General features: G+C 34.0%; 1 protein-coding gene across 14 annotated transcripts in view; it reads left to right on the plus strand.

Annotated features, from left to right (window-relative positions):
• The window catches only part of VPS13B (vacuolar protein sorting 13 homolog B), an 805,543-nt gene that overhangs the window by 156,093 nt on the left and 634,329 nt on the right, over window positions 1-15,121 (plus strand). For all 14 annotated transcript variants that reach the window (XR_009253621.1, XM_058699594.1, XM_058699595.1 and 11 more), the window contains one exon: window positions 6,681-6,862. Coding sequence is in view for 13 of the 14 variants with exons in the window: in XM_058699594.1 (XP_058555577.1) it covers window positions 6,681-6,862 (182 nt within the window). In the remaining variant the exon portion in view is untranslated. The remainder of the gene's footprint in view (window positions 1-6,680; window positions 6,863-15,121) is intronic.

Here is a 15,121-nt window from a genome sequence, read left to right on the forward strand (position 1 = left end):
TACCATTTTAATTATTTTTAGCTGTACAATTCTTTTGTTTTTAGTAGTTTCACGCCATCTTGTAGTCATTGTCACTAATTGCAGAACATTTTCTGAATTCAAAAAAAACCCCTATCTTCATGATTTTGGACATTTCATATGAACACAAACATACAATATGTGGCATTTTCTGCTTGGCTTCTCTCATTTAGCATGCTTTCCAGGTTCATCCATGTTGTAGCATTTACTGGTACTCCATTCCATTTAATGGTCACATAATCTTGTGTGTGCACATATAATATTTTGTTTATTCATTCCTGATTTGGATTGTTGGGTTGGGTCGTTCACACTTTTGGGCTACTGAGAATAATGCTGCTGTGAACAACGTATGTATGAGTTTTTATATGAACATGGTTTCCATTCTCATGGGCATATATGTAGCAGTATAATTGCTGGGTCATATAGTAACTCTGTATTTACTTTTTTGATGAACTGATGGATTGTTTTGCACAGTTGCTTAACTGTTTTCCACTCCTACCTCCTTTGTATGATGGTTACAGTTCCTCTCCTTGCCAACACTTATTATTTTCCATTTTTATTTTCCTTTTATTATAGCTATCCTAGTGGGTGTGAAGTGGCAGCTCACTATAGTTTTGATTTTCATTTCCCCAATGATGTTGAATATCTTTTAATGTGCATATGGCTATTTGTGTTATCTTTTTTGGAGAAATGTCTATTCATGTTCTAGTTCATTTTTAAATTTCATTTATATCTTTTTGTTGTTGAGTAGTGAGAGTTCTTTCCATATTCTGTACAATAGCCTATTATTACCTATGTGGTTTTCAAACATTGCCTTTATTATCTTTTTTCCACTTTCTGGATAGTAGCCTTTGAGACACAACCTTTTAAAATTCTGATGAATTCCAGTTTATCTCTTTTTCCTTTTGTTGCTTTTCTTTTGGTACGATATTTATGGAACTAAGATCATGGAGATTTACAGCTATGTTTCTAAGAGTTTTATAGTTTTATCTCAGTATCTCAAATGTATAGGGCTATTATGCTAAATCTTATATTCCTCTAGTGGTGAGTTGTGCACACACATTGTTTTTACTAGACTGCAATAGGCAGATTCGGGAGGATAACAAAAAGTAGGAGAGATTCTGGAGAAGTCCTGCTACCTCCACATTACTTTGCCTATGTAAATGCCCATAGGATTTTTTATCTTTCTGGTATAATTTTATAGGATAATGATCAATTCTAATCAGTATTTTCTGTGACTTATTGTATGCTTGGTATGTAGATTTAAGTCTTTATTTTAGGCAAAATGTCTTTTGTTAGATATTGCTGTATACTGTTTCTTTTGATTTTGCTTTTTTCTCCAGGAACACTGATTAGGTATATATATTGTAGATTGACCTTTTCTGTAATTTATCTCCATGTCTTTTCTAAAATAATTTTATTATTAAAAATACATTTTTGTTTGATTTTGTGAATGTTTTTATCCTGTTTCTGACTGGGTTTTGAGTTATGTTTTCTTTGTTTAACTTCCAAGTATTTGAGCATGTTACAAATACCTTTCTTTTATTAAAAGTTTATAGTGTAATTCCATAGTGATCAGCATATATAATCTGTATGATTGCATTCCTTTTAATTTTATTGAGGCTTGTTCTTGTGGACTAAATGTCCTTGATGAATGTATATTTTGCTGTTGTTGGGAGGGTGTGTCCTGTTAAGTTGGTTAGTCCAAGTTGATCAGTTGTACTGTTCGTCTTTTTTACCTTTAGTGACTTTTTCTTTCTACTTTTTCTAGTACTTACTGAAGAGAGGAGTGTTGAATCTCCAGTTTTTGGATTTGCGTATTTCTGTTTTCAGTTTTATCTTTCAAAAAATTCAAATGTAGTTGACCTACAATATTACATTTGTTTCAATTTTACACCATAGTTATTTGACATTTATATACAGTTGACACTTGAACATGACTGGTTTGAACTTCTCAGGTCCACTAGTACACGGATTGTTTTTGATAAATACAGTATGGTCCTGTAAATGTATTTTATTCCTTATTTTTTTTAATAACACTTTTTAAAGCTTACTTTATTATAAGAGTATAGTATATAATATACAAAATATGTGTTAATCAACTGTTGATGTTAATGGTAAGGCTTAAGGTCAATAGTAGGCTATTAATAGTTAAGACTTTGAAGAGTCAAAAGTTGTTGTATGTGAATTTTCGACTGCATAGTGGTCCGTGGCCCAGCCCCTGTGTTGTTCAAGGGTCAACTGTACATTATGAAATGATCAATATGATCAGCCTAGCTAGCATCTGGCATCATACAGAGTTTTTACAGTTTTACTGACTGTATTCCCTATGCTCTATTTTACATCACTGTGACTTTATTTTATAACTAGAAGTTTGTACCTCTTAATCCACTTCATCTGTTTTGCCCTTCTTCCCACCTCTCCACCCTCCCTCCTCTGGCAACCAACAGTTTGTTCCCTGTATTTATGAGTCTGCTTCTGTTTCATTTGTTCAGTTGTTTTTAAGCTCCACATTTTTGTGAAATCACATGGTATTTATCTATCTCTGTCTGACTGACTTCACTTGGTATAACACCCTGAAGGACCATCCATGTTGCCACAAATGGCAAGATTACCTTTTTTTTTTTTATGTCTGAGTAGTAATCCATTTTGTGTGTGTGTGAGACATCTTCTTTATCCGTTCATCGATTGATGGTCACTGAGGTTGCATATCTTGGCTATTGTAAATAATGGTGGAAGGAACATGAGGGTGCATATATCTTTTATAATTAGTGTTTTTGTTTTCTTTGGGTATATACCCAGGAATGGAATTGCTGGATCTTACTGTAGTTTTGTTTTTAATTTTTTGAAGAACCTCCATACTGTTTGTTTTCCATAGTAGCTATACCACTTTACATTCCCATCAATAGTGCAGGAGGGTTATTTTTTTCCCACATAAATGCCAAAACTTGTCCTCTTCTTCTTTCTTCTTCTTCTTTCTTCTTCTTCTTTCTTTTTCTTCTTTCTTCTTCTTTCTTCTTCTTCTTTCTTCTTTCTTCTTCTTCTTCTTTCTTTCTTCTTCTTCTTCTTCTTCTTCTTCTTCTTCTTCTTCTTCCTTTTCTTCCTCTTCTTCCTTTTCTTCCTCTTCTTCCTCTTCTTCCTCTTCTTTTAATAACAGTATTTGACAGGTATGAGGTGGTATCTCATTGTGGTTTTGATTTGCATTCCCTGACGATTGATGATGTTGAGCACCTTTTCATGTTTCTGTTGGCCATCTGTAGGTTTTCTTTGGAAAAATGTTTATTCATGTCCTCTGCCCAGTTTTTAATTGCATTGTTTGTGTTTTTGGTGTTGAGTTGTATAAGTTCTGTATATATTTTGGATTCTAACCCTTTTTTTGATCTGACATTTGCAAGTGTCCCATTCATTTGGTTGCCATTTTGTTTTGTTGATGGTTTCCTTCTCTGAGCAAAAGCTTTTTATGTAATGCAGTCCCAATAGTTTATTTTTGCTCTTGTTTCTCTTGCCAGAGAATATCTATCTAGAAAAATGTTTCTATGGCCAAGTGTCAAAGAAATTTCTGCCTATGTTCTCTTGTAGGGTTTTCATGGTTTCAGGTCTCACATTTAGGTCTGTAATCCATTTTGAATTTATTTTTGTGTATGGTGTAAATAGGTGGCACGGTCTTAATCTTTTGAATGTAGCTGTCCAGTTTTCCCAACACCATTTATTGAAGAGACTGTCTTTTCTCCATAGTATGTTCTTGCCTTTTTCATTATAGATTAGTTGACCATATAATTGTGGGTTTGTTTCTGGGCTTTCTATTCTATTCCATTGATTTACGTGTCTATTTTTTGTGCCATTACCATATTCTTTTGATTACTGTGGCTTTGTAGTATAGTTTGAAATAAGGGAATGTGATTACTTCTAACTTTGTTCTTCTTTTCTCGAAAAATGCTTTGACTATTTTTTTTTTTTGTGGTTCCATACCAATTTTACGATTATTTCTCTTCATTCTGTGAAAAATACCATTGGTATTTTGATAGGGATTGCATTGAATATGTAGATTGCTTTGGGTAGTATGAACGTTTTAACAATATTAATCCCTTAAGGATTCAACAATATATAATTTATACATATTAACAGCATATGTCAATAGAATTAGTTCTTCCATCAGAATGGTATATCTTTCCATTTATTTCTGTCATTTTTATTTTCTTTCATCAGTGTCTTAGGGTTTTTAGAGTACAGGTTTTTACTTTTTTGGTTAAATTTATTCTTAGTAATTTTATTATTTTTGATGTAATTATAAATGATATGTTCTTAGTTTCTCGCTATTTCATTATTAGTGTACAGAAATGCAACAGATTTCTGTGTATTAACTTTATATTGTACAAGTTTATTGAATTCATTTATTAAAAATTTTTTTTCTGGTAGAGTCCTTTGGATTTTCTGTATATTCATGTCATCTATAAATGGTTTTACTTCTTCTATACCCAGCTGGATACTTCAAAAAAATTTTTTTTTGTGTGGTTGCTGTGGCTAGAATTTTCAATACTGTGTTGAATAAAAGTGGCAAGAGTGGGTTCCTATGTCTTGTTCTGATCTTAGAAAAAAAGCTTTCAACTTTTCACCATTGTATATGATGTTAGCTGTGGGATTGTCATATATGGCCTTTGTTATGTAGAAGTATGTTCCCTCTATACACACTTTATTCATTTTCATCAGAAGTGTATGTTGAATGTTGTCACCCTTTTTTTTCCTGCATCTGTTGAGATGATTGTATGATTTTTATCCTTAATTTTATTAACATGGTGTATCATGTCAGTTTGTCGATTTTCAACCATCTTTGCGTTCCTGAAAGGAATCCTACTTGATCGTGGTATATGATCCTTTTAATGTATTGTTGAATTTGGTTTCCTTATATTTTATTGAGGACTTTTCCACCTATGGCTGTAAGGTTTATTGGTCTGCAGTTTTCTTTTTTGTAGTGTCTTTGGTTTTGGTATCGGAAATACTGGCATTGTAAAAGGAGTTTCTGTTGGTTTGTTTGTACCAACTAAACTTGTGTTTTTTTATCCTCTGCTTGTCTTTAAGATTTTCTCTTTAACCCTGGTTTTCAGCAATTTGATTGTAATGTACCTTTGGTATGATTTTAAGTGTCTTCTGCTTGGGGTTTGTTGTTTTCTTAAAAGTTTGGCCATTATTGCCTTAAATATTTTTTTGTTCCGCTTCTCTCAGTTCTCCCCTCTATTTTGGGACTTGCAATTACACCTGTTGGATGTTGCCTGACCATGTCCCAAAGCTCATGAAGGCTTTTCCCAATTACTTGAGACCTTTTTCTTTGATCCTTGATCTCCTGGAACCTTCCTAAGAAAATTATGAAATGCATCTCAAAATTGTCAGGGAAGCAAGAGGAAGGAAAGCATTTATCCATTCATTTCCAGGCTTTCCATACATGAATACAAAATAATTCCCATGGGAGTCTCTCACTGTTCAGTCGCTTTAAGCAATGACTGTAAAAATCTGCATTAATTGGTCTTTATAGCAGGGGTTGGAATAAGAGGTAGGATTGATGGGCCTCTGAGGTTTTATACAAGAGATGCCCAATACTCTAGGTGGATACTGTTGGGAAGATGATAAAGGGTAGAGGTTTATGGGGTTGAAGAAAGTGTAGGGTGGCTGAGTCTACTATGGTAGCATCCTAATTTTTTTCTTTCTCTTGGTTTTTCTTTTTTCTACTTTATCTTGCATATTTCGTTAACTTTATCATCTTGTTGTTCACAGACATATTAAGTATTTTCTAACTTTGAAGCTTTGTTATTTGGAAAATTTAATTATACAAGTTACCTCATTCAAAGAAAGAACCAGACGACTAAGACATCAGTGAATTAGATATTCCCAGAGATTCTAAAAAAATTTTTCTGTGTTATTGTCAAATAATCTGGGTATAATGTAAATTTTTCATAAATACTTATGAGAGGAGGTATAGAATAGAGTTCTCTGGATTAGAATCCCTGGATTTAATTTTTGGATTTTTACTTAATAGTTTTATAATATTTGATTCAATGGGCTAATAGATATAAGACATTTAGAACAATGCAGGACTGGTAGTAAATTTTCTTAGATGTTAACTAGTATTATTTTCATTGTTACTTTTGAAGATTGTCTTGGTTGAAAACTTGTAATTGAACAGAGTGCGTGTGTGTGTGTGTGTGTGTGTGTGTATGAATGTGTATGTGTGGACATTATTTTAGTTTGTATTTTTATTTTTTATTGTAAGAGGTTCTGAAATAGTGAAATTTAAAGTCTGAAATTGTAGGGGCACCTGGGTGACTCAGTCAGTTAAGTGGCTTTCTCTCAGGTCATGATCTCATGGTTCGTGAGTTCGAGCCCTATGTTAGGCTCTGTGCTGACAGCTCAGAGCCTGGAGCCTGCTTTGGATTCTGTGTCCCCTTCTCTCTCTCTGCCTCTTTCCTGCTCGTACTCTTTGTCTCAAAATAAATAAACAGTCAAAAAAATTTTTTAAAGTATGAAATTGTATATCTATTTGATTTAATTGTTACTTAAAATATTTTTGATATATACTTTTTTTTTTTTTTTGGCTTACAATCTAGGTCATTTCATATGTTGTTATTTGTAAATGCTCTTTACCGTATTGTTCTTTCTCTTTTCTTATGTAGGACCAAAAGATCTCAGATTGCTATAACTGAAGGTATATTTGAACTTCCAAATCTCACAATTCAAGCTACAAGAGCACAGACACTTCTGCTGCAAGCGATATATCAAAGTTGGTCTCATATTGGAAATGTCAACTCTTTATCAGTGAATGAAGCTTTGATGAATGAAGTTTTCCAAACTATAGGTAAGAGCACGATCTTGGCAAGTTTATGGAAAATTCTTATGAGAGGTTACTAATATTTTATTATTCAAATCCATAAGTATAGCCTGCTGAAATTAAATTGTGTAGTGTATTTCTGTGTAAGTGGATATTTATAACTCCAAAAAAATTTCAGGATATGAGGTAAGCTGTTCAGTTTTATTCCCTGCAACCAATTTCTGGATATATTTTACAGTTTCAAGAGATTATTTTTTACCAGCATCTTGCACAATTAATCCTTTGGCCTCACATGGATAACTTCTGAGGGGATCAATATAATGTGTATGTTTGAAATGATAGCCAGTATGTTTGGTTAGTAAATTGGAATAAAGTTATTGATCATGATACTTTAAAACATGGTAAGCAAATTATCTTTTTTGTGTACTCTTACACCTTGAATGAATGAGTTAACTACTAAAAATAAAAAATCTGCTTTGATGCCAGGATAGGAGATACTATCTTTATCTTGTCACTTACTTTACAGGCAAACAAAAAAACTTACAAAAGGTTTGCTTTTTGTAGTTGTCTCTGTTGAAAGTAATCTTGTTAGTTTTGTCAGTAACACTAAAGTAGTTTTGAAAGAAGGATATATTTTTATTAAATGTAATCATCATAAATAATAACCTGTTAATTTTCTACTTCATTTGCCTATGAGAATAAGACACTGGCTTTTTTGTTCTTATGATGCTTTTGAACATTTTAATTTGAGATCTTACTATGGGGAAATATAAGTTCTAAAGAAGAAAAAAGGCATTATAAGTAGAGCCCCGCCCTTTTTTTTTTACAGTGTTTATTTCTGTGTGTGTGTGTGTGTGTGTGTGTGTGTGTGTGTGAGAGAGAGAGAGAGAGAGAGAGAGACAGAGACAGGCAAAGCACAAGCGGGGGAGGGGCAGAGAGAGAGGGAGACTCAGAATCAGAAGCAGGCTCCAGGCTCTCAGCTGTCAGCACAGAGCTTGACACAGGGCTCAACTTAAGAATGGTGAGATCATGACCAGAGCTGAAGTCAGATGTGTAACCAACTGAGCCACGCGGGCACCCCTGAGCCCTTCTTTTGACATGCCTAGTGACTAATGTAAAATTTTATATAGTTGTTTTGTGTCAGGTTTTATGATTCTGTAAAGAATGACAAGGCAAATGTTTCATTAGCCTAGAGTTGTTAACTTAGATCTTATGAAAGGCCTTTAAATTCTCTGAATCCTCTGAAATAGTATGCAAGTTTTAGTGTGTGTATGAACACATACACCTCCTCCCACACACATAAACATATTTGTAATCTCTTTTTAAATTGATTCTTTTATTAAATGTAGTGACTCTATCCCTCAGTCTTTTGATTTAAATCTATTTTTTCTTACATTAACATAGTTGCAATTAACTTTCCGTTGTTTCACATTTGCTTGTACTTCCTCTTGCATTCTTTTACTTAAAACTTGTTTGTCTTTATGCTTTCGGTACCTGTCTTGGAAACAGCATATAGCTAGATATTTTAAATGAAGTTTTATAGTCTGTATTGTAGCTAGTGAATTTAATCAATTTAGGTTGGTTTGATTGTTTTGTGACTGGTTTTATCGTCTTATTTTTTGTTTCCTTTTGTACTGTTTTAACTATGCTTTTTAAAAGATTGCTATTTTATTTTCCTATTTCTCCTTGATTAGAATTTGTATGTTGCTGTTGAATTATTGGCTTAAACAATAACTGCTGCTTGGGGAAAAAACTCGTTGTCATTACCTTTAAAAAGTTAAATGTGGAGTTACCATATGACCCAGCAATTTTACTTGTAGGTATACACACAAGATTATGTGTCCACCAAAATCTTGTATATGAATGGTCATAGCATTATTTTCTTTTGCATTTAAAAGTGCTTATTTTAAAAAGATTTATATATTTAAGGTATTCATATTGTTGTTTGATGTATATGGTGAAACGATTACTGTAGTCAAGATAATTAATCTATATATTTCCTCACAGTTACTATTTTTTTTTTAATGTGGTGTGCGTACACAAAATCTATCCTACCAGATTTCCAGGATACAGTGTTAGTTATGGTCATCTGCTGTATATCATATTGCTAGGTCTTACTGATTCTACATGACTGTAATTTTGTATCCTATGCCCAACATCTCTCATTTCCTCCACTTTCCTTCCCCTGGTAACCACTGTTACTTCTGTCTTTGTGTCTATGAATTAAACTTTTTTAGATCCCACATATAAAGGAGGTAAAAAAAAAAAACCATTATTCTTTATAGCCAAAATGTGGAAACAACACAGATATCTATTAACTGATGAATGGATAAGCAAAGATGTTTTATCTCTGTACAATGGAATATTTTCAAACATGTAAAGGAAGTACTGAAACATGCTATAATATGGATGAACCTTAAAGTATCATGCTAAGCAGAAGAAGCCAGATGCAAAAAGTCACATATTATGATTCCATTTTTATGAAATGCTTACAATAGGCAAATCCAGAGAGACAGAAAGATTAATGGTTGCCAGAGTCTGGGAAAAAGGAGGAATGGGGAGTAACTGCTATTAGACATGAATTGGTTTTTGTTTTTGTTTTAGTTTTTTTTTTTTTTTTTTTTGTGATAAAATGTTCTGGAATTAGATAGTGGTGATATTTTTACACTTGTGAGTATGCTGAATTGCCCTTAATTGTATACATTAAAAGGGTGATATTATATTAATTTATCTCATTAAAAACATTTTAAATTGTTGAATATTAGGTAGACTACATTTTTATGTGCTATGGTCTGAATGTCTTTGTGCTTCCCAAATTCATCTGTTGAAATTCTTATGCTCAATGTGATGGTATTAGGTGATGGGGCCTTTGGAAGGTTATTAGATCATGAGAGTGGAGTCCTCTTGAATGAAATTAATGTTTTTATAAAAGAGGCCTCAGAGAGCTCCCTTGCCCTTTCCATCCTGTGAGGACACACCAAGAAGTTGTTGGTCTGCTACCCAGAGGCCTACCATGAGGCCTTAATTGGCAGACATTTATCACAGTCTGAAGTTATCTAATTCATTTATTTATCAAATTTCTTTTTCCTGAGGTGTTCACTCCAGAGTTTTTTTTGGGTTAAGTAGCTTAAGTTGCCTGAAAATTCATACTAATAAGCAGGTGATAGTGTTAATTACTTCTATAATTTCCCTTGTCTCTAACCAAACTAATTAGTATTTCCATTTTTGATTTTATCAAATGGATTGTGCTATGATAAAACATCTTATATAAAATTTCTTGGCCTCCCTGTTTGGGTCAGTTGGTTAAGTGTCCGACTTCGGCTCAGGTCATGATCTCACTGACAGCTCAGAGCCTGGAACCCACTTCGGATTCTGTATCTCTGTATCTCTCTGCCCCTTTCTGCTCATGCTCTGTCTGTCTGTCTCTCTCCTTCAAAAATAAATAAACATTAAAATATTGAAAACAATTCCCTATCTTGGAAATATTTTGTCCTAACAGTAGTGGCACAGATAATACAAAATGGATCGGACAAGTAACTACAGGTTAAGTGATTCATAACCTGACTTTTTGTCATTGAGAAACCTAAAATTAGCATAACCAATTTTTATAGATTAGGGAAAGTCAGGAAAATGGAATGATGTTTGGAGGTTTCTTCTCATTGCCCAGGAATTGTATTTTTTTTTTATCAAATTAAGCAGCAGTAATTGATAATAGATGATTTAAAATGATCAACTAAAGTATTTTTAAAAGGCCCCATTTCCAAATGGCCAGCTTTCTTACATTTTTTTGCTCTCCCCAGGTCTTACTCTGTTTATTATATTCTTCTCTTTTTCTTTCTTTTTTTTAAATTTAAATTTTAGTTAACATACAGTGCAATATTGGTTTCAGAGTAGAATTCAGTGATTTGTCACTTATATACAACACCCAGTGCTCATCACAAGTGCCCTCCTTAGTACCCATCTCGCATCTAGGCCATCTCCCACCCACCTTCCTTCATCACCCCTCAGTTTGTTCTCTAAGGGTCTCTTGAGGTTTATTTCCCTCTCCTTTTTTACCCGCTTCCCATATGTTCATCTGCTTTGTTTCTTAAATTCCACATGAGTGAAATCATAGGGTATTTGTCTTTCTCTGATTGACTTATTTTGCTTAACATGATACACTCTAGCTCCATTCACATCATTGCAAATGGCAAGATTTCATTCTTTTTGATGGCTAAATAATATTCCAGTGTGTGTGTGTGTGTGTGTGTGTGTGTGTGTGTGTGTGTGTATACACACATGTATATCTCACATCTTTGTCCATCAGCAGTTGATGGACATTTGGTCTCTCTCCATAGTTTGGCTATTTATAATGCTACTGTAAACATTGGGGTGCATGTACTCTCGAATCTGTATTTTTGTATCCTTGGGTAAATAGTAGAGCAATTTTTGGGTCATAGGGCAGTTCTATTTTAGATTTTTGAGGGACCTCCATACTGTTTTCCAGAGTGGCTCCACCAGTTTGCATTCCCACCAACAGTGCAAGGGGATTCCCCTTTCTCCATATCCTCCCTAACACCTGTCGTTTCTTATGTTGTTAATTTCAGCCATTCTGACAGATGTGAGGTGGTATCTCATGGTTTTGATTTGTGTTTCCCTGATGATGAGTGATGTTGAGCATCTATTTATGTGTCTGTTAGCCACCTGGATGTCTTCTTTGGGAAAGTGTCTATTCATGTCTTCTGCCCATTGTGTTTTGTGTTTTGGGTGTTGAGTTTGTAAGTTCTTTACAGATTTTAGATAATAACCCTTTATCAGATATTTCATCTGCAAATATCTTTTCCCATTCTGTAGGCTGCCTTTTAGTTTTTTGTTTCCTTTGCTGTGTAGAAGCTTTTTATCCAGTAGTTCATTTTCCCAATACTTCATGTTTGGTTTTGTTTCCCTTGCCTTCAGCAATGTGTCTCATAAGAAGTTGCTGCCTGTGTTCTCCTCTGTGATTTTGATGGTTTCCTATCTCACATTTAGGTCTTTCATCCATTTTGAATTAATTTTTTGTGTATGGTGTAAGAAAGTCGTCCGGTTTCATTCTTCTGCATGTCACTGTCTAGTTTTCCCAGCACCATTTGTTGAAGAGACCGTCTTTTTTCCTTTGTGTATTGTTTCCTGCTTTGTCAAAGATTATTTACTGTATAGTTCCGGTCCATTTCTTGGCTTTCTGTTCTGTTGATCTATATGTCTATTTTTGTGCCAGTACCATAGTGTCTTGATGACTGCAGCTTTGTAATCTAGCTTGAAATCTGGAATCGTAATGCCTACAGTTTTGTTTTTCTTTTTAGGATTATTTTGGCTATTGGAGGTCTTTTGTGGTTCCATACAAATTTTAGGATTGTTCTAGCTCTGTGAAAAATGCTGGTGATATTTTGATGGGAATTGCATTAAATGTGTAGATTGCTTTGGGTAGTTTAGACATTTTAATAATGATTGTTATTCCATTCCATGAGCATGGAATACTTTTCCATTTCATTGTATCATCAATTTCTTTCAAAAGTGTTTTATATTTTCAGAGTATAGACCTTGTACATCTTTAGCTAGTTTTACTCGTAGGTATCTTATTGTTTTTGATGCAATTGCAAATGGGATTGATTCCTTTATTTCTTTTCCTGCCACTTTGTTACTGGTATGTAGAAATGCAACAGGTTTCTGTACATTGATTTTTATATCCTGCAACTCTGCTGAATTCATGTATTAGTTCTAGCAATTTTTTTTGATGAAGTCTTGGATTTTCTATGTAGAGTATCATGTCTTCTGCATATAGTGAAAGTTTAACTTTTTCCTTGCTGATTTGGATGCCTTTTATTTTTTTTTTTTGTTATCTGATTGCTGAGGCTAAGACTTCCAGTACTATGTTAAATAGTAGTGTTGAGAATGGACATCCTTGTCTCGTTCCTGATGTGGGGGAAAGGCGCTCAGTTTTTCCTGTTGAGGATGATATTATCTGTGGATCTTTCGTACATGGTTTTTATGATACTGAGGTATATTCCATATATCCCTACTCTGTTGAGGATCTTTATCAAGAATGGATGCTGTATTTTATCAAATGCTTTTTCTGCATTTATTGAGATGATGATATGGTTCTTATCATTTCTTTTATTAATGTGGTATATCATGTTGATTGATTTTGTGAATATTGAACCAGCCCTGCATCCCAGGAATAAATCCTGCTTTATCATGGTGAATAATTCTTTTAATGTACTGTTGAATTCAATTTGCTAATATCTGTTGAGAATTTTTGCATCCATGTTCTTTAGGGATCTTGGCCTATAATTCTGCTTTTTAGTGGGGTGTTTTTCTGATTTTGGAATCAAGGTAATGCTGACTTCATATGAGTTTGGAAGTTTTCCTTCTCTTTCTATTTTTTTGGAGCAGTTTGAGAAGAATAAGCATTAACTCCTTTTTGAATGTCTGGTAGAATTCCCCCGGAAAGCCATCTGTACCAGGACTCTTGTTTGTTGGAAGATTTTTGTTCAAATTTTCTGTTTCTTCCTGTTTCAGTCTTGGTAGTTTGTGAGTTTCTAGGAATTTGTCTATTTCTTCCAGATTGCCGAGTTTGTTAGCATATAATTTTCCTATTCTCTTATCATTGTTCATACTTCTGTGGTATTTGGTTGTGATCTCTCCTCTTTCATTTGTGATTTTATCTATTGGGGTTCTTTCTCTTTTTGATAAGTCTGGCTAGGGGTTTATCAATTTTGTTAATTCTTTCAAAGAAGGAGCTCTTAGTTTTGTTGATCTGTTCTGTTTTTTTTTTTCCTGTTTGTATATCATTTAATTTTGCTCTAATCTTTATTATTTTCCTTCTTCTACTGGCTTTAGACTTTATTTGCTGTTCCTTTTCTAGCTCCTTTAGGTGTAAGATTAGGTTGTATATTAGCGACCTTTCTTGCTTCTTAAGATAGGACTGAATTGCAATATACTTCCATCTTAGGGCTGCCTTTGCTGCTTCCCAAAGGTTTTGGACTGTCGTGTTTTATTTTCATTTGCTTCCATGTATTTTTTAAAAAATTTCTTCTTTAATTTTCTGGTTAACCCATTCATTTTTTAGTAGGATGTTATTTACCTCCATGTATCTGAGGGCTTTCCAAGTTTTTTCTTGTAGTTCACTTCAAGTTTCATAGAATTCTGTTCTGGGAATATGCATGGCATGATCTCGGTCTTTTTGTACTAGTTGAGGACTGATTTGAGATCCCTCCAGAAGAATTTATAATCTACTGCTTTAGGATAATATGCTCTGAATATATCTGTTAAGTCTATCCAGTCCAGTGTGTCATTCAAAGCCATTGTTTCTTTTTTATTTTCTGCTTAGTTGATCTGTCTGTTGTAAGTGGGGTGCAAGTTCCCCTGCTATTACTGTATTATTAGCAATGAGTTTCTTTATGCTTATAATTGATTTATATATTTGGTGTTCCAAGTTGGGGGCATAAATATTTACAATTGTTAGATTTTCTTTTTTTTTTTTTTTAATTTTTAAATGTTTATTTATTTATTTATTTATTTTGGAGAGAGACAGAGAGTAAGCAGGGGAGGGGCAGAGAGATAGGGAGACACAGGACCAGAAGCAGGCTCCAGGCTCTGAGCTGTCAGCACAGAGCCTGACACGGGGTTTGAACTCACTGGAACCATGAGCTCATGACCTGAGCTGAAGTCGGATGCTTAACCGACTGAGCCACTCAGGGGTCCCAAAGCTAAATCTTTAAATAAATAATCTAGAAGAATTATCAGTCTGGTTCATGGGATTGCATGGTTTCTTTTATTTATCTATCTATCTATCTATCTATCTATCTATTTATTTATTTATTTATCAATTATTTCTTTTCACTAGTCCAGATTTTTAAAAAAAATTTTATATGTATTCCAGTATTGTTAACAGTGTTATATTAGTTTCAGGTGTACAATATTAGTGATTCAACAATTTTATACATTACTCAATGCTCATCATGGTAGTACTCTCAATCCCTTTTACCTGTTTCATCCATTCCCCCATGCATCTCCCCTCTGGTAACCATCAGTTTGTTCTCTGTAGTTAAGAGTCTGTTTCTTGGTTTGTTGCTCTCTCTTGACAGATAGACACACAGGCAGAGTGCAAGTGAAGGAGGGGCAGAGAGAGAGGGAGACTCAGAATCAGAAGCAGGCTCCAGGCTCTGAGCTGTCAGCACAGCTCTGTGCTGAAGCTCAGAGCCCGATGCAGGGCTTGAACTCACGAGCCATGAGATCATGATCTGAGCCAAAATCAGACAGTTAACTGAC

Source organism: Neofelis nebulosa, chromosome 14 (assembly GCF_028018385.1).
Source record: "Neofelis nebulosa isolate mNeoNeb1 chromosome 14, mNeoNeb1.pri, whole genome shotgun sequence".
Lineage (NCBI taxonomy): Eukaryota > Metazoa > Chordata > Mammalia > Carnivora > Felidae > Neofelis > Neofelis nebulosa.